The 24,320-nt window shown below is 41.8% G+C and overlaps 1 protein-coding gene across 2 annotated transcripts in view; it reads left to right on the forward strand.

Moving 5' to 3' along the window:
- Window positions 1-24,320, forward strand: part of WDR17 (WD repeat domain 17) — a 790,164-nt gene that overhangs the window by 604,892 nt on the left and 160,952 nt on the right. For both annotated transcript variants that reach the window (XM_086962451.1, XM_086962452.1), the window contains one exon: window positions 12,530-12,631. In XM_086962451.1, coding sequence (XP_086818577.1) covers window positions 12,530-12,631 — 102 coding nt within the window. The remainder of the gene's footprint in view (window positions 1-12,529; window positions 12,632-24,320) is intronic.

Raw genomic sequence — 24,320 nt, forward strand, 5'->3', positions numbered from 1 at the left:
TTTCTTTTAATTTCCAACAACTGAATACAATGTGTTACTTTGCACTGTTACTGCTGTAAATATTGTATAGACAGCTATTCTTGTACTTTTTAATGTCAGTTTCTTTTTCAAAGCTGTTCACCAAGTGCAGGAAAATCTATGTAAGAACATGGCTTATTTTTTCATACATTTTGATTGGCAGTTGTTGAAATATAGTTTTAGGTAACAATGTGTTTTACTGTTGAAACAATTGCCATTTTCCTTTAAGAGTATGACACATCTGGACATGAAACAGTATACTCCAACAAAAATATTCTTAAAGAGCAGTTCGGCCATTGGTAATCTAAAGATATATGTTTATCTTTCTTAAACTTCGTTGAATTTAATATGTAGTATTCTATCCTGTTCTTCATTCATATTGATAATTAGAACAATGACTTTGAACACCTTTAGGATAGGGATATATGTATCCCTTTCTTTCACAATGATAGTGTATCAACATGCTATATATTCCATTTATATTTTATCTCTGTTTAATTTCTGAAAGATGTTGAGAAGTTCAATTTTTTGACAGTAGTCACATCTGAGAAGTGAAATAATGATATTTTCTACATTAATCTAATAATCAGACAGATGCCTTGTTTTATCAGCGTGCATTTCATGTGACAGATCATAACTAATGCCTGGACCTCATCTGACCTGTGCCATTAGGAACCTTGCCATTTCTCTTGAACATAAGACAGAAGCAACATTCCAAAGATACCCTGCTTTCGATTATTAAGTGCAAGAAACCACCAGTTGATAGGCGGAATTGGATACAGCTAACATTGTTTACTGTTCGGGAGTTACAATGTCCCAGCTTCTAGCCCTCCTTTCGAGTCACTTTAGGAAAAGATGCCCTATTCGACCTCCGACAATTTGTTCTACACTTGGGAAAATACTTTGTCAACTAATACACTTTTTAGTGTTTTGAGCCTTCCTATGCCTGTGGCTAGATATTATTTAGGTACTGTCAACTTGCTAAAGCTTGAACTGATAGCCCCAGATAAAAGAAATATAGAAAAAGGTTTTTGATAACTGACTTAGATACATAGGAGACTTGCTCATTATCTTAGGCAGAAACATAACTGACAGAAATGAAGAGGGCCTTGCTATCATTCACAAAGACAAATAAAACTGAGACAATTGAGATGCACAATATAACCATCTGTTTCCACATAACCCAGTGCCCCAGTCATAACGCAAGTGCCATAGATTGTATAAAGTACTTTTTCACTTGATCACAATGAGCTGCTCAACTGTATGATGATACCTATGCAACATGACGTTTGATCACGCTTTAAACAATGTCTTCAGTTCAAAACTATATGCAGCATTCTATCTAATTGTTCAGATACTTTGATTACATTGATTACCTGTTAACATGGTAAAAAAAACTGCCTTATAGTCATTGATAAAGACAAATAGAACTGTATCTCAAATGATACATGATCTTTCTTTTCAATACGTATGCTGACAACGATCAACCTAACTCAGAACAAAAGCTTCTGCCTTCATACTATAAACTTTACCTTCTCCAGCATAAAGCAAACAACAGTTCATCAAATTGTGATTTCTCCTGGAATATCACTACAAACCCACCATCAGTAACACCTAAAAGAAATCTGCAGTATATATATGATCACTCTCAAATCAACTCACCACTACAACATAAATAAGGTAACATCCATGACCTAAATTGTCCCTCAAAGATCATTAATAATGACATGCCACATCAAAGCTGGCTGGTTTGATCACCATGCGTTACTGTTTACTAATATACCTCTCTGAATACTAAGAAAATGGCAAGTAAAACTGACTAAAATGATAAAAAGACCAAAAGAAATCCATACAGATTGCCAATACTTTAGTGAAAGAACATACATTCCACTCAACATTTAGGTTGGGGTTGGAACCAGCAGTGTCTGAATGGCTGAAGGGATGCACCCAGCCAGGCAGAACCTGCAACTCCTGTCAAGGGCAGGTGATTACTCTCACTGTACAACCAGTGCTCACCTTTGGGTAGCTTGGCACTGAGCAGTCAGGAGTGTATTAGAGGCAATGTGTAAAGCAAAGGAATAGCAATCACTCACGATAATTACACTGAGTGCCACAAAGGAGACCACACAGAATGTATTGTAAAGGCATTTATATTCAACACACATATTCAATCATAATACCATGAACCTCAAATACTTTTGGGCATAAAGCACATTTGGAAATATCACTAGCAGTACTGGGCCCACTTGTATTGTTATGAGTATGCACACTGTGTACAATTCCTAATCTAACCCCCTCTCCCCCAATTGAGAGAAAGCACCCTTATGCAGTGCACGATATCAAATATATACACATACACAAAAATAGAACACTTTTTAGCATGACCTGGCCCAGAGCAATGCGTGTAATTCCAATGTCAAAGGTATTGTACTTTTGGCATACAATCAACGTATAATACAGCAACGCTGGTCAGTGACGTGAATCACAGGTGATCTGCACACAATCACTCCCACTTACACACACCCAATCACACAACACTACTACACAGTGCGACAGGTTTCACCCAGTCCATATAGCACGCTCTTACACACACATTCGAACCTGGCAAAGCTAATGCTGTGCCACTTGTACCCAGCCAGTCAATGGATCACACCATGCAGACTCCAGAGCCCCAGCCTCCCAATTGTCTTATACTCCGAATGGAAGATAACCAACCATGTCTCCCGGACACTGGGCCATACACAGCCGAAGTCACACTTAGTCTGGGTCCCCGGGAAGCAGGTGGGAATATATAGCAGTTTTAATTAGGAGGTAGACATAAACAAGGGAAGTTTAGCAGCCACTCAGGAAGTTCACCCACAGGTCTCAAAACACAAAAGAGTCACGCAGTATCGTGACCCACTTCTGAACTGTCTCGAAAGCATTCCTCTCGCTACAACCTGGTGCCAAGATGTCTTCAGGAGGGGGAAGGTGTAGAAAGGGCTGTTGGTCCACCGAGATGAGGGGCAAAAAGGGAACAACTGATGAATGGGAGTAACACAAGGGGATCCTCTCGATAGTATTATTGTCTCATCAGCTGCCTTCAACACCCTACATCATGAAACATTGCTCCCATATTTTCCATGAGTTCAAAGTTGAAGGGGTAGGTCTTTGAATGGCCTAATTCTTCCTCTCATCCTAATTATAATTTGGGAAACTGTAGTCTTTTGGGCCTTTGTATCTCACCTTAAAACGTTGTGTCTAAAGGAACAATTCAAACCCTCTATTTTATCTGTACATGGAAACATTGTAACTGATACTGCTGGAAAACGGGTATTATGTTATTGTCAGTTAGTATGCACTTGACACCTAACTCTACTTAATCTGAATGAAATCGAAACCTTGAAAAAATCCTGGATATTGAGCCCCTCATCAATGACTATCAATCAATAACAGGAAGGACTGCTAAAAAAGACCATATACAAAATTTCCCTTTTCTAATGATATTTCAGCAACCTCCATTCCAGTCAAGGAATCAGAAGCTTTTTCAAAGATATTGGCATTCAGAGTTAACTATACTGATTTTTCAGACAAAATACAAGAGGGTGGATTTGCTATAATGACCTGCACATCAATATGTGTTCTTCTAGTCCAGTATCGCTTCAGACTCAATCTCAAGATCTACACTTTCACTATTGAGTGCCACTATGGTATTTGATGCGCATCCACCTGGAGCATCTACAAAGACCCCCCGCCCAACCTGAATTGAGGCAGTGAGTTACAATACAAACAATATTACACCAGTGCACATCATATATGGTCACTTTTATCCCTTGTGAAATTTAGCACTCTTTGCCCATCAATGTTCCTTGTCAAAAATCGACTTTATCATTTCCAGTAGACATATGATGTTAGAAGTTCAAATTTTATTTCTTAAATGACAATGATCCACAGCTGGCGCGCGTTTTGCCCCATTCGGGCTTCCTCAAGGCTTTTGGCTGGCGTTTTACACACTTCCATCACAAAGTTTTCGCAAATCTGTTCAACGTGCCATCGCCATCTGCTGCCGGTACATGGAGATGGCACGTTGAATGGATTTGCGAAAACTTTGTGATGGAACTTATCATGGCTTCCTGACTCAGTATATGGTGGAGGAACGACATATAGACGTCTTATTTCAATGAACAACTGGAAGTGCATAATAACTAAATCTCGCTCTGGGATACATTGGATTTTAGTAATCCAGTAGCACTTCCAAGGGAAGTACTGACAGTTACCTGTTGTTTTTATTCTGATCCTGGTAAATAATTAATAATCTTATGTATATTTCGGTACTATACAGTTTGCATATACCCTAGAAATGTACTATTTCTAACTAAATGTATGTACTGTGTTTCTCTGAAAATTAATAAACAACATTTTTTTAAAAAGCGTCACTTACAACACGAGCAGTGTGCAATACACCAGCCAAAAGCCTTGAGGAAGCGCGAATGGGGCGAAACGCGCATTGGCTTCTAACATCATATGTCTACTGGAAATGATAAAGTCGATTTCGACAAGGAACATTGATGGGAAAAGCGTGCTAAATTGCACAAGGGATGAAAGTGAACATATATGATGTGCGCTGGAGTAATATTGTTTATACTGATTTTTCAGGCATGGGTATGGCACATCTTACTCATAGGGTTACGCAATATTTACAAAATGGAAGTTTTAACTACAAGGGAGTACTCTTACATTACGAAGTAGATGAAATAACTCAAATAGAGTCTGGATAAGGAGAATGGGGAGGCCATTTTTGAGAGCGGCAACAATTTTAATCCGTACTAAATATAAAGAGAAGGCCTATAAACATCATCCAGGGTCAAGCCCAAGTTCAAGAGTTCTAATATCTCCTGGAGATATTGTCAAACAGGAGGCATAATGAAACAAGTCTTGTGGTCTTGACCTTTAGTCAATCATACTAAGGATCACTATTGCTCATTGTCAAAATATTGCAGGCATAGAATTGCCATTAGATCGCATTATAATATTGTTGGAATAACCATTAGAGGACAAACTATATTCCACATAAAAACCCATATCACACATTTCCTCTTAGCTGGTAGACTATCTCTGGCCCAATGCAAAATACATCACCACGCTGGGGAGATGGTGGGGAAGATCGGGTACATATATTCAAGATCCATAAATTTGAAAAGACATGGAGAACCTTCAAGACATATATTAAAAACAGTTAGGGGTTGGAGAATGACCTGAAATGTCTCCAATCTGGGAAAGAAGGGGCAGCCACACAGATTTTCCAGTTCTTATGAAGACATTTAAATGGATGTTCAAATGGTCTATGATAGGTTTTTTAACCTTTTTGTCATGCTCAGAGGCGTCATGTACTAGTCTTTTTTATGGTATGGATTTTTTTCAAAAGGCTTTTCTTCTGATTTTTTAAAATTGTTATACCAAATGTTATTGCATTTTTATCTTAAATAAAACAAGGGGGGAAATCACATACAGTCCAAATAAAGCCATACAATTGAGTTGGTCTGGCACAAGAGAACATAACAAGCAGTAATTACAGGGCAATTAAATAAAAAAACTGTAACTTAATGGAGAATTTCCAGGAATTATAGTGGCCCTCTATTGGCAATTATAAAAAGAAAACAAGCGACAAAAGAAAAAAACAACCATAAAACAATGTAAAACCCCCTGCACACAACCCTAATCCCAAATTACCATTGTGAATCCATGTTTCAATAACGCAAATAAGAAAGTGAGTGAAACCACACATACTCTGGGAGGTCTAAAGGAAGTCGAGGCAACGTGTAATAAGTGATGCTCTAGGGGGTTTCAATTCTCTGGTAATCTGCTGCTTGAACAGGAGAAGTGGCAGGCCCACAAACGCGCTGTGGTTTCAGATTTTTTAGATCTAGGGTATAGGTCCAATAAACGGTGTTCCACATTGTCCCACTGGGGGACCTCTGTAAGCACCAAAAAAAAACTCTTTATATCTATCAATAAGATGTCAGTAGAGGGCATGCCAATAACGTGCAGCAGATCTGTAGAGTCTACCGACTCTAAGATCTAGGGCAATTAGGCAAAGCTGTGAAGAAGATTTTATGAAGTGTTAATGGTGTTAAACATGCTTTATATAAGAGTGAGAATTGAATACATTTAAAATGTGAATTGCGTGAGACTCTGCTTGGGTACTCGAGGAAGAAGTGCCATTCTTTATCATGTAAGACTGGAATTAGGTCCTCTTCACATTCAGCCCATAGAGAGGCCAAAGGGGTAGATAAATGGGCATGTAAACCCCTGTATATCCGCTTAATTAGATATCTACAGGTACCCATCTCATAGACTGCTTGCATCAGCATTTGAGTCTCAGGTTAAGTGCCTCTTCGTGTCCAGTGGGTGCGGACATAGTGAAGAAGGTTAGCGTTCTTTGAGAGAAGTGAGCCTGGCAAGCCAAGCAAGTGTTTAAATTCTGAATGGGGCAGTAGTGCACCCTTGGAGAAGAGGTCCCCCACCATTGTGACCCCACAGCTCTCCCTTGGCTTCAGCCTGGCTGCTGTGAGCATACCCACAGGAGTGGGCAGGCCTCTCAGTGATATATATATATAAGGAGCATAATTCTGGATGAGTTAGTGTACTGGAGAGCACATCTGTACTATGGTTATGCATTAATGAGCAGCAAGGGTATGTAACGTGGCCATGTCACTCCCGGTCCTTGCAGTCTATGTAGTGAGCCGAGTCATAGCATATGTAAGATATACCCATTTCAAGTTAAGTGCAAATCTGCCAACCAGTATGACAGCCATTGTAGCTGTCCTGCAAAGCAATAAGCCTTGAAGTCTGGGGCACCCATCCCGACATCTTCAGCTGGTAACTGCATCTTAAGTAAGCCAACCCTGCACCTCCCAGTGCCCCAGATTAGTTCTATCAGCAACAGAAGTGTGGCTCACTGGTTAGAGCAGGCAGACCCTGAAGCAGAGGTCAGACCCGGGACCAGTGTTCAATTCCCGACGCGGCAGGGTCTTGAGCTCAAATGTCCACGGACTCGATAATTCTCGCTTCGGTGCCTGACCTAATCATGGGTTCACACTCTGCAACTCTGGGCATTAAGCTTGCTTAATCTCCACAACGGCCCCCCGCGGCGGGATGCCTGGCTTTCACCTTGGGGATGCCCTGTAGGGGCTATCTCACAGGGAAAAACCAGGACGGGTTCCCAAGGCAAGTGCGGAGATACCCCTTCGGGGGTCGATTCTGGCGCTATATAAGAAATGTAATAATAATAATAATAACAAATCAAGAGTTAAAAAAATTGCAGCCAGGATGACAACTGGTAAATTAACAAAATAGCACAATAGACGGGGCAACATTACCATCTTAGCCAGTACCAACAGGGCTGGCACTAACAAAGGCAATGTGATCCAGAAGTGTATTTGGGATTTCAGCTATATAATGCCGTTATTAAGTTCCTGTCAATTAAATATGCGCTGGTTCTATAAACTTGGATACCAAGATATTTAAACATATGATGTGCTACTGATATATGTTGTGTGCCTAATGTCATGCACTCACCTACTCCCAACCGTGGAGACAATACTCGAGTTGAAGCTGTACCTCCTATCGATTTCGGGCTGCACTAGATCAACGAACCAGATTCTGTAAATCACACACTACCGAAGGGGGGAAGGAAGGTTGGAATAAAATAAGGAATGAGAGACTTGTGATATTGAATATGCTCAGTGGCTTTGCAACACTGCATAGCAGGGCTTGGCACTCCCGAGACCTATGGTATTTGTGACATAGTTATGCACTGGACCAGGACCTCGGGTTTTGTGAAGGGCAATATAGTGGAAATAACAAGAGAAGACAGTTACCATCAGAGTGAACAAACTTCATTATACTATGACCATATTTTGACTTCATTAACATGCACTTACAGGCTTCAATCAGAAACACTGCACTAGAGCAGAATAACCAAATTCACAGATTGGAGTTTCTGGCACTCCCTAGAATTAAGTCAAAATTCAGATTGGGATTTCTGGCACTCCCAAGGGTAAAACATAACAGAGTGGAGTTTTTGGCGCTCCCAAGGATCAACTTGAAATACAGATCTCTGTATCAAACCTGCACCTATATTAAGTGCCCGTATGTGCTTTTTCTTGTCACAACTGTTCATCAGAGAAACACAAATCTAGTATATTTAGTTCTTGCGCTATTACAGTACAAGCACCAAGTTTGCAAGAACTGTCCGGAGTGTGAAAACACCTGAAGCACTGGAAGAAATCATGGGGTGGCCTGGAGATAATGTCTACAGTCTTGAAGGTGCTGATCACTCAGTCTTGCCTAACACTATTAGAAGGATTAGTGCACACTAACCAGATATCAAGTACCTTGCCTTGCCGTCCAGTTTACCAGCAGTTCGAAGAATATCTTGAGGCCTTGACCCAGAGAGCTGTAGGGGAACAGGAGTCACAGTGCAGGAAACGGAGATGACAAAGATGTAGATGGACCTGGGACTGCTGGAACTACTGGTTCAGCATGGACTGAAGAAAACTAGAGTGCTGCTCGATTCTCGGTGATTCAGCAGGTGAGTGGGATGGGTGAAGTGTGTTCAAGCAGCGATAAAGGTCTAGCCACGATCTGGATTTGGTTGCAGCTTATATACCATGTTGGAAGACCAATGGATGTAGCTGGCTAACTTGTGGTATGTGAAAAAGTGGAAGGCTCCCAAGGACCCCTGAAGGAAACACATGCTAGTTTAATGGTTTGAGCTTTAAGGAAGGGCTGGTGCAACTGGACGGTTGGAACCAATTAACCAGGAAACAAATGTATCTCTTCTAACCAAATATGTACAATAGAAAAGAACACCAAGGCCCTAGTAACAGCGGACGACGTACTCTATTGGTTCACTTGTTCTGGAGAAAGGCTTGCCAGAGACAATTGCAATGGAACCTAGGGCTCTGGGGAATATCAGTCATGGTATCATAGCAAGCCATTAAACGCCACAAGATTAATGCAACACGGGCCTGCATGCAAGACCAACTACACAGAGGGCGCAGGAGGGGTTTGTGGCACATAAGAGCAGGTTATCTTAAGCTATATGACCTTTAAACAAAAATGAATAAGACTTAGCGTGGTTGACACATAGACCAGACAGTCTGCCAAATGAATGGAGTAAATTAGATATGGGTGTTAAGTCTATTTCGAGGTCAGGAACTTATACTATCATGTCTTCGCGCACATAGAGACAGCATGTATTTGAGGCCCCTGTGTGATGCCCCAGTCTCCTACCAGCTGCCTTCGGTTTTGTGCCATAGGTTCCATCACTAAGAGGAACATTAGAAGTGATAGTGGGCACCCCTGTCTGGTTCCCCAAAATATTGAGTACGGGGATTATATATGTACTCCAGTCCTCGTTCTCACAGTAGGGCTAGTATATAGGAACCTGACCCAGCAAATGAAGGTGGGAGGATGGTATCAAATGCCTCCTGAAGATTTTTCGCCACTTACATAACCTGGTACAAGCACGGTATATTCAAAGAAGTGCTTCACCGTGGAACAAATCCATATTGATCAATATATATTAGCCCAGGGAGCAAGGTAAGCAATCGTCTAGCTAACACCTTACTCAATATCTTATACTCTGTTTTCAGATGCGACGGAGGACTATGGGAGGACAGGTCTTTCAGATCCTGGCCAAGTTTGAGCAGTGATGTAACCAGGGTTTGTCGTGTAATGGGTGGTAGAATGTGGCATACAATTTGATGTATAAACCATCCATCCCAGGCACCTTATCATGTGCCAGCTCATTGATAGCACAGCAAAGCTCCTCAGGTGTTAGAGGTGCCCATAATCCTTCCCGTAGGTTATCCGAGACCCAGAGTATCTGTAAAGTATCAATGAAGGCCTCATTGTCTTCAAAGGACTGGTGGGAATGACTGTCATATAGAGCCCAGCGTAATATTTGTGAAAGCTGTTTTAATGTCTAACTGGTTGGTGCATTGATCACAGGCGGATGTGGCTACTAAAAGAACAGGTGTAGGTGCCGATTTCGGCCTAATCATACAGGCCAGGAGTGTACCTGCTTTATCACCGAGCGTGTGTAATTTTTGAGTATAGGTAATATAGTCTAGGACTCGCAAGCACTCCAAGAGCTCTGCCTATTTAATTCTGGTGTCCTGGAGTCGGTCTACATATGCATCATCATGCAATGTTTCATGCTCCAATAGCTCTAGTTCTGTTTTTGTATGTGTACGGTCTCGTAGGACACTCTGCCTTGGCCCAATGAATGTGGTAATTGACACACCCCTCACTACGACTTCAAACGCCTCCCATTCTATAAACGGGGATGAAGCAGTGTTGGAATTTTCAGCAAAATGTGTGTCTATGGTGGTAGCTAGGACATCTTTAAAAACAATATAGTCTAATAAACTGGGCTGCAATCACCACGTTGGGACAGGAGTCGGGACCCGGCCACAAGCAATATTCAGCCCGTGGGGGCTGAGGTCAGACTATGTTTTACCCAGGTAAGTGACGTCAAATGTCTTCTCTCCTCATAATGGGGATTTTTCTTTGAAATGCTTTCCTTCTCTCTGAGTATGTGTGTTTTGCTTACTTTGTTAATTTAGAATTTCATTTTTACGGCTCTTAAAATGTCTAGTGTTTAGAAAAGGATCCCTTGAAAGCAAGTCAGTGTATCAGTTCGTTTTTGATGTAATATAACCCTGCAGTAACAAGCATTGAATGGAAGGTAGTGGTCTCCTTTGCAGACAGTGAGAAGTGGCCTTCTAGGATCTCCATGGAGCTTAGTGTCACTAGCTTGCCTTTGGTGCAGGTCCAGGAGGACTTAAAAATGATAGCAAGGACTCTTCCCTTAATCACTTCCGTGATGAAGGGAATGTAAAGCTTGTGATAGGTGATGAGGACTGCTTTGTCTGGTTCTTGGAGGACTGAGGAGGCAGTATCTGTAAAGCATACACCTGTGTCTCACTACACAGCTTCTCTAATCATTGTTGTATTAGTTCAGGGGCTACATTGGAAGCTTTGTTTAGGAAAGTCAGTCAGTATATATTGTCTTTTTTAGAATATTTCCAAAAGCTTCCTTACAGTTTTGGTAGGTATTGCTGGGGAAATATTTCAAAGATAAAGAATCATCAATGCAAACATCCATTGGAAGGAAACGTTACTTAGTTTTGCAAACATTGTTTGTAATGGATGCTATTCTGCCTCTTTAGATTCCTTAAAACTGTCTACAACGCTTAATTAACCATTAAATTGGACCTACCCCCCAGGAGGGCGGGGGCTGATGGGAGACACAGCAGTTGCTCTTGTTAAAGGGAGCCAATTATCTAGCACTGATGCAAAATTGGTCCACAGTAACAAAACGTCCCCAGCCCAAAACCAGCCCCCACCCTTCTGGCTCACTGGGAAAACACCCGGTGTCCGCAGCGGCCAGTCGGCACTGTATCAGAAAAAGCATTTAAATAATATAAGTAGCCTTTTCTTCTGGATCAGTCGCACTTTCCTATAGTTGGTAATTCTCCAACCCTGCAACCTGTTCCTGCTTACAACTAATTATGTATCATGGCTACTTGAATCTGTCTTTCGTATGGTATCCAGGATTATCAACACCAAAGGGTATCCCTGGATGCTCCCTAAGGATTAAGATAACATCATTTGTTTAATTACTGGGTTGTCTACCTGACATGCAGTGGTGGAGGAGCGTTACTCTGCAGCCACACGGAAATGGTAATAAATACAATTTTGGTAACGTGTCCCAGGCTCACGCTGTTTCAGCAGGAGGGCAGGGGGTGGGGCTGATTAGTGCAATTCCTTTTTTACACTCCAGCCTCTGCCATGGCGCACATTATATTGGCCGGCTGCCTACAGCTGGCCAATTTGACCTGCGCAGTTCAGAGCCTGCAATCCCAGGGCTGAGAAACAGTCGAGGGAATGCAGCCGCAGGCCCCCAGCCTCGAAATGAGCACAGAGTACACCTGCTCCAACCAATCCTGATTGGTTGGTTTCGCATTGTACAAGTGGGGAAGTTCCTCCCTTTCTGTCCAAGTCCAAGGAGAGCGGCAGGACACCAGGATGAAGGAGACCTTATTCAGAGCCTGCTGTTCCAGCATATATGGAGAGTGTTTTTGGGCATTGGGCCTCACCATAATGAAATGTTGCCGGCCGCCGCTGCCACATGCAGTATGCAAGCATTAGTCTCAGCATGTTACTTCTACAGAAGACCCCTATTTGTTCAACCTGTTATTGGTAACCTCTTCACTTGAAATCTATCATACTTATCCTTTCAACTCCTAGCTGTTCAAATTTGGTTGCCTGTCCCCATATATTGAGAGTATGAATATATCTGACACGTTTTGGCCAGCTTATATTTCCACGGTAACAGTGTATTTAATTTTCAAATATTGAGGCTGAAATCCAGCATTGTTTTCCTGATCCATTGATAAAAATGCAAATATTGAGTCCCCTTTACCTTTGGAAACACCAAATCAATACTATTCTTTTCTAGAGTTCGTAATGAGCTCCTGATATTATGCGGTTATACTGGTGCTCTCCTAGCCATCAGAAGACAGTACACAAGCATTGTTCCTGCACTTTACGAGTACACAAGGTAAGATTATATGTTTTTCTTTATAAAAGTAAGATGAAATACTGATGTAAATGTATACAATAGTTTATGCATTTGTGTTACAGCATCGTCCACATCTATTTCTCACGTTTGTTGACAAAACAATATATAAATGGCATCATTACATACATACCTACATAAAAATATATTTGAATCCGTGCTAAATAATGTATTATTGTTTTGTTTTTTATAGGAAAGCTCTGCACAGTGCATGTTAGGCAACTCAATTATTCCTTAATCTTCTTTTGTAGGTCCGTCATACTCGAGTTTGAACGGCTATTGGGGAAACTGTATTTTAAATACCCACATTTTCTTTTCCAGCTTTGTTTCCTCACGTGGTAGTTAACCAGCATAGTACTTGGTCTATGCAGCCTAACTCTGATGCTTACACCTTTACTTCTGTATACTTTCCTTTTTGAAAAAAACCATAGGTTTCACACCAGTTATAGTTAGCTGGAAATTTTACTGACATAAAACCATTGAAATTCCCACGTTATAGTTAGTTGGACTCACTATAACTTGCGTGCCTGCAATGCACTGCTGATGACGTCACATATTACATCACTCATGACATGGTCAGTGACATCACTCATGACATCACTGATGACACCATCCTTGTGACAGAGTGACAGACCTCCTTTCAGTGTAATGTAACCCTTGAAACACATATTCAAAAATAGAAACTTTTCGTTGGTTCAGGACAGTTTTGGTTTCCAAATGATGAAAGCCCTGGTCATATGACCTTAAAATAACTCTTTTCATTGGTTGTTATCAGTTTTTTTTACAACTAATGAAAACCCCACCCATTTCCTTCATTTCTTCTTTCACTTTGGAGACAGCAAGACCTGTTTTTTTCGTCCTAACGTTTTGTGGAAAGAATGACAGCTAGACCATCCAGCAGTAGTGAGGACTCAGATGGCTTCATTGAGGAAGAGCCTCCTCAGCCCAAGATCAAGGAGCATTTTATTTGGAAATTTTTTTCAATACCTGAAGGATTAAAAAAGGTGAATGCTCCCAAAGTAGAATGCAAAATCTGCCAAACTGTGCTTTCCCGAGGCGACCCAAAAAGGAAGTACAGTTTTGGCAATTCGACAATGATTCGCCACGTCCAACGCAGGCACCCCCAGAACTATGCCCAGGAGAGTGTCCGAGACCTGGCACGTAATCCCCCAAGGGATGGTGCCTCCACATCTACAGAAGGAGCCACAACATCGGGGAGAGGACGTGCATCGGAATTGGAGATGATTCCGAACATTCAACCTGTTTTTAGTGACATTACTATAAAGTGCAAGCAATGCGATGAACTGCTTTGCTATGGTGAGCAGAGCATCAAGCTCATTGCACGCATGAGGCATGAACACCGCTGCCTTCCCCAGCCCTAATTTGTCCCCTTTTTTTTGCTCCTGTTGAGCAGTTTTGCATTCCCTGTTTTTGTTTTTGTTCTGAAAAAAACATAAAAAAAGAAGAAAAAAAACAGTTCTTTTTAGAACTACCTCCAGTTCTCAAAAAAGAGCTATATTCTTATCAAATTCAAAATGAGTAACTGAAGTGGAGTGCAGTGAGAGAGGAGAGGAAATGAACATGAGTGAGAAAGAAAAGAAAGGGACAAGAGTGGAAGGGAAGTGAAGTAGGGGGACTGAAAGAAGGTGAGTGTGAGGAACAAGAGTGAGGAGAAGTAGAGTGAACATGGGTAATGTGGATAAGTGATCAAAATGTAGTAAAAGAACGGTGGTGTGGAAGGGTAAGAAAAGACTGACGCAAGCCCTTTCACATTTTACCCGCGCCAGTGTGGTAAATATTTAATTACCGTCCTAATTTCTATGCAGGTAAGTACTTAAAATAAAATAACTCAATCGGAAAGAAAGACGCAGAGCCCGTGGTGTTAGAGTTCTTAGGGGTTTTATTCCTTCAAAAGGAATGGTTCTAGAACCGGATATCGGATTCCTGACACCACTGGGGTTCAGGAAGGGATAGAGCATACTTTATTGACAATACACAACTTTTATACTTAATGCACATAATGAAAATCAATGCAGAAGGCGTAACAGCTGAGAGAAACAAGATAAGAACACACACGTGTTAGCAATACGTAATCAGAAGGCGTGAACTAGGGCGTGTACAGAGGTGTGTGCTAGAAGACGTCATATGAAAGTGTCACAAGTGGGTGGGTACATAGCAGAATCTTGCAATGTCAGCAGAAATCTGAAGTCTGGATGCGCGCGCAGCTGCGTGACGTGTGACTGACGTAAAGCTGGAGGGTGCAGGGGACTTGACATTTACACTCGAGGAAAGAGACAGAAGTCTGGCATGTCAGATCAACTCGTTCCTATATCATATCTGATATCTGATGTTTGGGAACCATATTATCTAGAGGGAAAGGTCTCTTGGGCAGAGGCTATCCTATACTGACTATGAATGCGTGCATATGCGCCTACGTGTCTGTGTGTAGAGCGAGGGGGTCATGGGCCTACCATGGTGACGGGAGCTATGAATTACTTGCATGGAGACAGAGAGGCCGGGCCCTTTGCTCTGCAGCCGGGGATTTGTTTATCTATTCTGCTGGACTGGAATGTGTTTTCGGGAAGCTGAGCTTGGCTATACTGATAGCATGAAGGTAAAATACTGTCTTTGGCAGGCAGGCAGGCCGAGCCAGGCTCCGCTCACCTCGCAGGGAGTAGGACAGAGTTCACGGGTGGGGGCATCCCACCTTGCAGTTTCAGGAGGCAGAGATGCTTTCGAAAAGAGGCTTGATGACAGAAAACAGGGCCTAACTCGCACAGAGCCAGGAATACGTGAAAGTGCACCATACAAAGACGGTGGCAAGGCATATTTAGGAACGGAATATCCGACCCATTCAGGGTGGATCTGAAAGAGGACATGTTAACGTTGGACACAAATGTATTTGCGTCTTCATAGCTGGCACAGGAGGGAAGTTACATGCACTTTAAACTCGTACATGGAGACGGTGGGGTACACGTTAGGGAACATTTCTTGACCATAAAATTTATATTTCCTCACCAGGTGTAATGTATGCAAAGGGGGCGAATTGACGCAAGAAAGGGTCGTAGAAGTGACGCAGTGAAATCTATGAGATTTCACTGCGTCACTTTTAGGACACCATTGCGTCAAAATCTTGCGCCTGCCTCACAGCAGGCGTAAGACTGACGCAGGCCCTTTCACATGGGGCTGGCCCCATGTGAAAGGATGCATTGCTAGAGTTGCATCACTTTTGTGACACACTCCAGCAATGCATCACTACTTCTAAACACTTTAAATTATTATTTTACTGTTTCACTGGGTTTTTAACATGGTACGGTCCCCGGTCCGCACCCCAGTGCGCGTACCGAGCGCTCCCCCCGTGCAATTCGAAAAAAAAAATGTTGCCCCGTGGGGCCCTTTTATGGCCCCCACACCAAACCTAGGGGATCAGGGGGGTCTATTCTGCCCCCTTATGGTCATTTCCCCCTATGTTTTTGCCTCCTCTTGTGTCTTGATCTTACCGAGACACAAGCTGGCGGCCGCTCCGGACTGTTTCGAATGTTTACAGACACCCGAGAGCCAATCAGCTTTCCGCTCGCAAGTTGTGTAGCGCACCCGGAGCGCTCCCCGGTGCGCTCCCCGGTGCGCGGCCATAGATATAAATATTTTTTTTTAACCTAAATTACTCAAAATCCACTGGAGCACATATCTTAAAACATAGCAAAGGCACATCGGGCTACCAGTCCCTACAATTTTGCCAAGTTTGGTGGAAATCCATTCAGCCGTTCGGGCTAAAAGTGAGGTCGACCGCCCTATGGAAATTAACATGGGGGAAAACACGTTTTGGGACCCCCCTTTTATCTTGGCCCCCGCTTGACGAATCCCCCCCAAACTTTCAGGGAAGGACAGAAGTGCCGCGAGCCAAATTTGAGGAAATGTTCAGGCAGATTCCTCAACTGGCACCAAAGTTATTCCCAATAGAATGTTGAGATTTTGCATTGAAAAAAATCCTAACTATAACTACCTACTGGCAACCGCCAGTAGGTAATATACATATATATATATATATATATATATATATATATATATATATATATATATATATATATATATATATATATATATATATATATATATATATATATATACATATGTATATATATATATATTCACTGAAAAAACCATAGGTTATAGACCATATATAGTTAGGGATTAGCATTTAAATATATATATATATATATATATATATATATATATATATATATATATATATATATATATATATATATATATATATATATATATATATATGTATATATATATATATTCACTGAAAAAACCATAGGTTATAGACCATATATAGTTAGGGATTAGCATTTAAAAAACCTTATTTTATTTGCACAAAACCATTGAAATTCCATATATAGTTAGTTGCACTAACTATATATCGCGGACCCGCAATCCACTGCTAATGATGTCACATATTACATCATTCATGACATGGTCAGTGACATCACTGATGACATCACTGATGACATCTCAAATGACATCACTGATGACATCACTGATGACATCTCAAATGACATCACTGATGACATCACTGACATCTCATTTGACATTACTGATTACATCACTGATGATATCATTTATGTGATAATACATCTTCAGACTCTAATATAACCTTAGATACACTCAGTGTAAACAGGCACTCACAGACTGTCACACATCCATGGAGTTACTCACACACCTAGTCAGTCATGCAAAGAATCAATCACACCTCCATTTCCTCAACTATACAGTTATACACACCTTACTTATTCAAACATATACTAACACATATTTACTCTCTTATACAATCCTTGATACAAGTTCACAATGATTCATACAGCCACTCTCACATTCACTGGCTCTTATGTTCAGTTATTTATATATGTCAACTCTCACATGGAGTGTGTTTTACATATGTACTTACTGTGACATGTAGAACTGAGATATCCATTCACTCACCAATACACTCATGCACACAGTCAACTGTCCATACAGCTGTTTCTACATGCACTTTTGAACCCATACACCTAGGGAATCAACTGCTCACACATCTATGCACAGAGTTATACACCTCCCAGCCACCCACACACATACTCAGTCTCCCATACAAATACTTGGGCAACCATTCAATAACCCATATAGTTACTGATATAGCTACTGATTTAAACATGCAGCAGTTTACAGAAGAACATAAATAATGATTGCCAAATTAAGACACTTTAATCACTAACCCATGCACTCAGTGAGACACATTTAATCATTCTCTCATACAGTCAGTCATGCACCTACTAAATCCTTCATCCAGACACTTATACATCCACTCATTCTTCAATATGTAAGACATATGTTAACTTTACAGAAACATACAGTCACTGGGTGTTGTCATCAGTGATGTCATCAGTGATGTCATTTGAGATGTCATCAGTGATGTCATCAGTGATGTCACTGACCATGTCATGAATGATGTAATATGTGACATCATTAGCAGTGGATTGCGGGTCCGCGATATATAGTTAGTGCAACTAACTATATATGGAATTTCAATGGTTTTGTGCAAATAAAATAAGGTTTTTTAAATGCTAATCCCTAACTATATATGGTCTATAACCTATGGTTTTTTCAGTGAATTTTCAAGGTTTTGTAAATGCAAATTCCTAACTATATATGGTCTATAACCTATGGTTTTTTCTGTGAATTTCATTGGTTTTTTAAAAGCTAATATCTATAGCTGTAAAATATATTCTTTATTAAGTGACGTATCACGTAGCCCGTGAGACGCCTCATGATGCATCGCATAACCGTGACGTATCGTCTCTGCAGCGCAAACCAAACCCAAAACGTAAGCGCGCCAGAACACGCTTAAAGATATATATATTTTTTTAACCTTAATGAGACAAAATCCACACGTGCACATATCACAAACGTTTTATAATGTAACTAAAGTCCTAAAACCCTCTATTAACTACAATGCTTTTTAATGAGGTGCTATCATGTATATTGGTCCCAAGATGGCTGCCAACACTTCTTGGATGAAGTGCTGACAGCCAATCAGATCAGATGTGTGGTTAGGCTCCGCCCAGATATATATCTTTTTTTGAACCTAAATTACTCAAAATCCACGGGAGCACATATATTGAGACCTAGCAAAGGCACATCGGGCTAACAGTCCCTACAATTTTGCCAAGTTTCGTGCAAATCCATTCAGCCGTTTGAGCTAAAAGTGAGGCCAACCGCCCTATGGAAAAATGAATGGGAAAAACGCGTTTTGGGACCCTCCTTTTTTCTCGGCCCCCCCTTGACGACCCCCCCCAAATTTTCAGGGGCTGCTCAGAAACAAAATGTGCCATTTTCCTGAAAATTTCAGCCAATTCCGTCCACAAACGCCAAAGTTATTAGACATAGAATTTTCAAAAGTTCCATAGAGAAAAAATCCTAACTATATAGAGACAAGATGGCGGCCGCTCCGGACTGTTTACAATGTTGACAGCCAATCAGCTACTCCTCAGACTCCCGTTACACTGCCGGTTAGCTTCCCGGTTAGCTGCCCGGTTAGCTGCCCGGTTCGCGTACCGGGACGCGTCTCTACGGCGAAAAAATCGGAATTATTTTTTTTTTTTTTTTGGGCCCCGCGTGACTCTATAATATCCCCCTCATCAATCCTAGGGGGTCAGAAGGGGTCTACCTCGCCCCCTTTCCTTCATTTCCCCCTTTGTTTTGGCCTCCTCTTGTCTCTCGATCCTACCGAGAGACAAGATGGCGGCCGCTCCGGACTGTTTAGAATGTTGACAGACACCGGAGAGCCAATCAGCTTCGCTTCGCAAAGTTCCGATACGCGAAAAGTACGCGAACCGGAGCGCTGCCCGGAGCGCTGTTACAGATATATATCTTGTTTTAAACGTTAATTTCTCAAAATCCACTGAAGCACATATATTGAGACCTAGCAAAGGCACATCGGGCTAACAGTCCCTACAATTTTGCCAAGTTTCGTGGAAATCCATTCAGCCGTTCGGGCTAAAAGTGAGTCCAACCGCCCTATGGAAATTAACATGGGAAAAATGCGTTTTGGGACCCCCCTTTTTTCTCGGCCCCCCCTTGACGAACCCCCCCCAAATTTCCAGGAGCTGCTCAGAAACAAAATGTGCCATTTTCCTGAAAATTTCAGCCGATTCCGTCCACAAACGCCAAAGTTATTAGACATAGAATTTTCAGAAATCCCATAGGGAAAAAATCCTAACTATATATACCTACTGGCTATCGCCAGTAGGTAATGTATATATATATATATGTATATATATATGTATGTATATATGTATGTATATATGTGTATGTATATATGTATGTGTATATATATATATATATATATATATATATATATATATATATATATATATATATATATATATATATATATATAACCTACTGGCGGTAGCCAGTAGGTATATATAGTTAGGACCTGTTTCCATAGGAAATCCCCAACATTCTATTGGGAATAACTTTAGCCCTGGTTGATGAATCTTCGCAAATTTCTCAAAGAATATGGCTCGCTCCGCTCCGCTCCTTCCCTGAAAATTTGGGGGGGATTCGTCAAGTGGGGGCTGAGAAAAAAGGGGGGTCCCAAAACGTGTTTTCCCAATGTTAATTTCCATAGGACCTTTAGACTCGGCTACAGCCCGAACGGCTGAACGGAATTATTTGAAATTTGGTAAAATGGAAGAGACTGGTTCGCAGATTACGCTTTTCTTTAAATGGTGTAAATCCGTCCAGTATTTGCTGAGAAAATTGCATTTAAATTCAATTATATATCTATAAGCGTGCATGCGAGCGCGCATTGTCTCCGCCTGCCTGCCTGAAATTGGGCCGCCGCGGGCACCCGGAAGTTTTGCGCGGCCGGCTGGAAATGTCCGCCCCCGCCGCAAGGGGGAAGAAGGATGATGGCGGCTGACTCTGCAGGGCTCCCGTGATGGGAGGGAGCCCTCCCATTCGCAAGAGAAGCGGCTCGTTTTTGTCTCCGCCTGCCTAAAATCGGGCCGCCGCGCTGCCCGCGGCGACCGGGAAGTGCTGGGGCCGGCCGGCCAATCCCAGCGCGGACGGCCAGGAACGCCTGCCCCCCGCCGCGAGGGGAGAAGAAGGAAGACGGCGGGCGGACTCTGCAGGGCTCCCGAGGCCGGAGCTGCTGAGCTGTCCGTTGCAGCTAGAGCCTTTGGGAGCCTTGGAGCTGCTTCTATCTTTCCACCCTTTCTACTACTATGCCCCTTCTTATTGAGCACATCGGTAGTCTGTCTCTTCAGACGCTGGATACATTAGATCACTTGTGAGCATCCGCGTTTCTTTACCCGGTAAGATTTTTTGTCGTCTTTAAACACGACTAACCCGTTTTTAAGCTTGAATTCACTGAGTGCAACCGCTGCTGCATACCTTCTCTATCTTTCCACCCGGCAGGGCGGGTGCCGTGGAGCAACCTGCTGCGGCTGGAGCTGCATCCTACTGATCCGCACGGAGGTGCAGCCAGAGCCGCCTCTACCTTTTCGCAGTAGGTAATATAAAAAATATATATATTTATATATATATATATATTATTTTTTTTCATGGCGAATACCAACACGGATGTGACGCAGTCACGGGATAACACAGAACAGAAACGTGACCCGAGTCACTGGAAAAATAAATCTAAGAAATTACCAATCTCCAGTTATGATGCAATTGATCTCTTTAATGAGGCAGTCCTAGAAGATCTAGACAGAGTTGCATCTGCCACAAAGAAACAGATAAATCAAAAGTCATCTAATATAACAAAAGGAGAGTGGCAAGCGATCAGAGCACTAAAGGAGGACACCACGATCGAAATAAAACCTTCTGACAAAGGAGGGAACATTGTCATTTTTGAACGAGAACACTACCTGACAGAGGCTTTAAGGCAGCTCAAAGATAGAGAATGTTACACTCCAATAAGAAGAACTGAGTATAACAAGAGCGTTTTGGCCTTTCACAATATGCTGGAAGATTGGCAGAAGGAAGGCATGCTGTCAATGGACGAATATCTCTTTTTGAAATGTGATGCACCAGTACTGCCAACATTTTATCACCTACCTAAGGTGCATAAACATCCAACCAAGCCTCCGGGACGCCCTATTGTGTCCTCAATAGGCAGTCTTCTTGAAAATACCTCCAGATTTATCGACTCTTACCTGGCACCCTTTGTCAAAGATCTTCCATCATACTTAAAGGACACTCAGAACTTTCTTAATGTCATGGACAATGTAACATGGGACTCTGAAATGTTACTTATCACCTTAGACGTGGTCAATCTGTACACCTCGATCGACCATGAACAGGGGTTGTGTGCGATCAAATGGTTTCTAGATCAGAAACCATCACATTTCAAAAGTCACAGTAACATGATTTTGTCGATGACCAGATTTTGTTTGTTTAATAACATCTTTATTTTTGATGGTACCTTATACAATCAGAGAAGGGGCACTTCGATGGGCTCGTGCTTCTCCCCCAGCTACGCGAATTTATTCGTGGGCTGGTGGGAGAAGCACGAGGCATGGAGTGACTCCAACCAAAGGTGGACAGATAAAATACTTATGTGGACAAGGTATATTGACGACCTTTTTATAATCTGGCAAGGAAATCGTCAATCTGCAGAAGAGTATATCACTATATTAAACGACAATACGCTCAATCTTAAGTTCACCAGCACCATAAGTGCCACTAGTATCAACTATCTGGACCTTGAAATCTTTGTGTATAATAATACCCTACACACGCGCCTGTATAGGAAGCCAACAGCAGGCAATGCGGTCCTGCATGCCAAGTCTTACCATCCCAAAAGCTTGGTTAAAAATGTACCTTATGGGGAAATGTTACGCCTTAAGAGAAATTGCTCTCTTGAGAGAGATTACAAAAAAGCAGAGAGAGAGGCTAACATTAGATTTGAGCGTAGGGGTTATAACACTACCACCCTAAAACAAGCCAGTGCCAAAGCCTCGGGAACCAACAGGAGGGATCTCCTGGTTCCTAAAACTAGAACAGAGGCCCCTGAAGAAGTACGCATGATTACGGAGTTTAATACTAAATCGGGGAAATAATCAAGATTTTCCAAAAACACTGGCATATACTCGCTGCAGACAAGGTCCTGAAGAAAGATCTACCAAAGAGACCCCTAATTACATATAGGAGATGTCCCTCCCTGGCAGATCATTTGGTCCAGAGCCATTTTAAATCTCCGGCTAAATCCATCAAAATTTCTCAGTCAGTGGGGTTCTTTCCTTGTCTGAAATGTAAGGCGTGTAAATTCAGCTGTAAAACGACGGAATACCCAAATCGTACAGGAGACAATAAACCTAATATCAAGATCAAACAGTTGCTGAACTGCAACTCAGAATACACGGTATATTGTCTCACCTGTCCATGTAAGCTGCGGTATATCGGCAGCACAATAAAACCGGTGAAACTCAGAGTTCTTGAACATATGCGGGCCATTACCAATAACGATAGATCTTATCCGGTGGCCCGCCATTTTGCACAAGAACACCAGAGCAAATGGGAGAAACTGAGTTTTTACTGCATGGACCAGGCCCCCAAATCGGAACGAGGAGGAGACAGAGACAAGTCTCTTAGGATTTTAGAATCCAAATACATCATTGGCCTCAAAACTACCACTCCTTGGGGGCTAAACAACAACGAGGAACTTTGGGTACATCTGTAAACATCTGCTGATTCAGGGACATATAGTGGGTTTAAAAAACTGAAAACAAGAAACTTTGCCACTTTCCCTAGTACCACGCCTTTTCATTTCTTCTTTTTCATGCACATTTGTATATGTTTTTCTTGCACATGGTTAAGTATGCCCATTCAGGGCTAAATAATGAACTTAAAACAATGAACTAGAGTTAAGCAAATACATATGCTTTATTCCTGTTTATAATCAATTTCACTGTGAATATGTATAGAAATTGAAAAAAATGATTAATAACGTTGAATGGTTTTTAATTGAGCACTAAGCACTTTTACACCACCACCATATATAAGTCATGGTATATGGGACAAAAGCACGTTACAATATGGCGCCCACCATATCTTGAGAAAAATTGTCCTTTCTCTATGTTTATTGTAAATGTTATTGACCAATGACTTTAAAATGGTGGTTTTAATGTTTCACAAACGTTGCACTGACGAAGCCTGCCAAGGCGAAACGCGTCTGCGAGGGGTGAAGGGGGGTTCTGGTTAATAAATCGTACAAAACGGATACCAGTGTGCCGGCCTATTTTTCTTTCTGGATTCTGCATGGAGCCAGGAAACGTGCAGCTATATATATATATATATATATATATTACCTACTGGCGGTCGCCAGTAGGTATATATAGTTAGGATTTTTTCCCTATGGGATTTCTGAAAATTCTATGTCTAATAACTTTGGCGTTTGTGGACGGAATCGGCTGAAATTTTCAGGAAAATGGCACATTTTGTTTCTGAGCAGCTCCTGGAAATTTGGGGGGGTTCGTCAAGGGGGGGCCGAGAAAAAAGGGGGGTCCCAAAACGCGTTTTTCTCATGTTAATTTCCATAGGGCGGTTGGACTCACTTTTAGCCCGAACGGCTGAATGGATTTCCACGAAACTTGGCAAAATTGTAGGGACTGTT

This window comes from Lissotriton vulgaris, chromosome 3_1 (genome assembly GCF_964263255.1).
Source record: "Lissotriton vulgaris chromosome 3_1, aLisVul1.2, whole genome shotgun sequence".
Lineage (NCBI taxonomy): Eukaryota > Metazoa > Chordata > Amphibia > Caudata > Salamandridae > Lissotriton > Lissotriton vulgaris.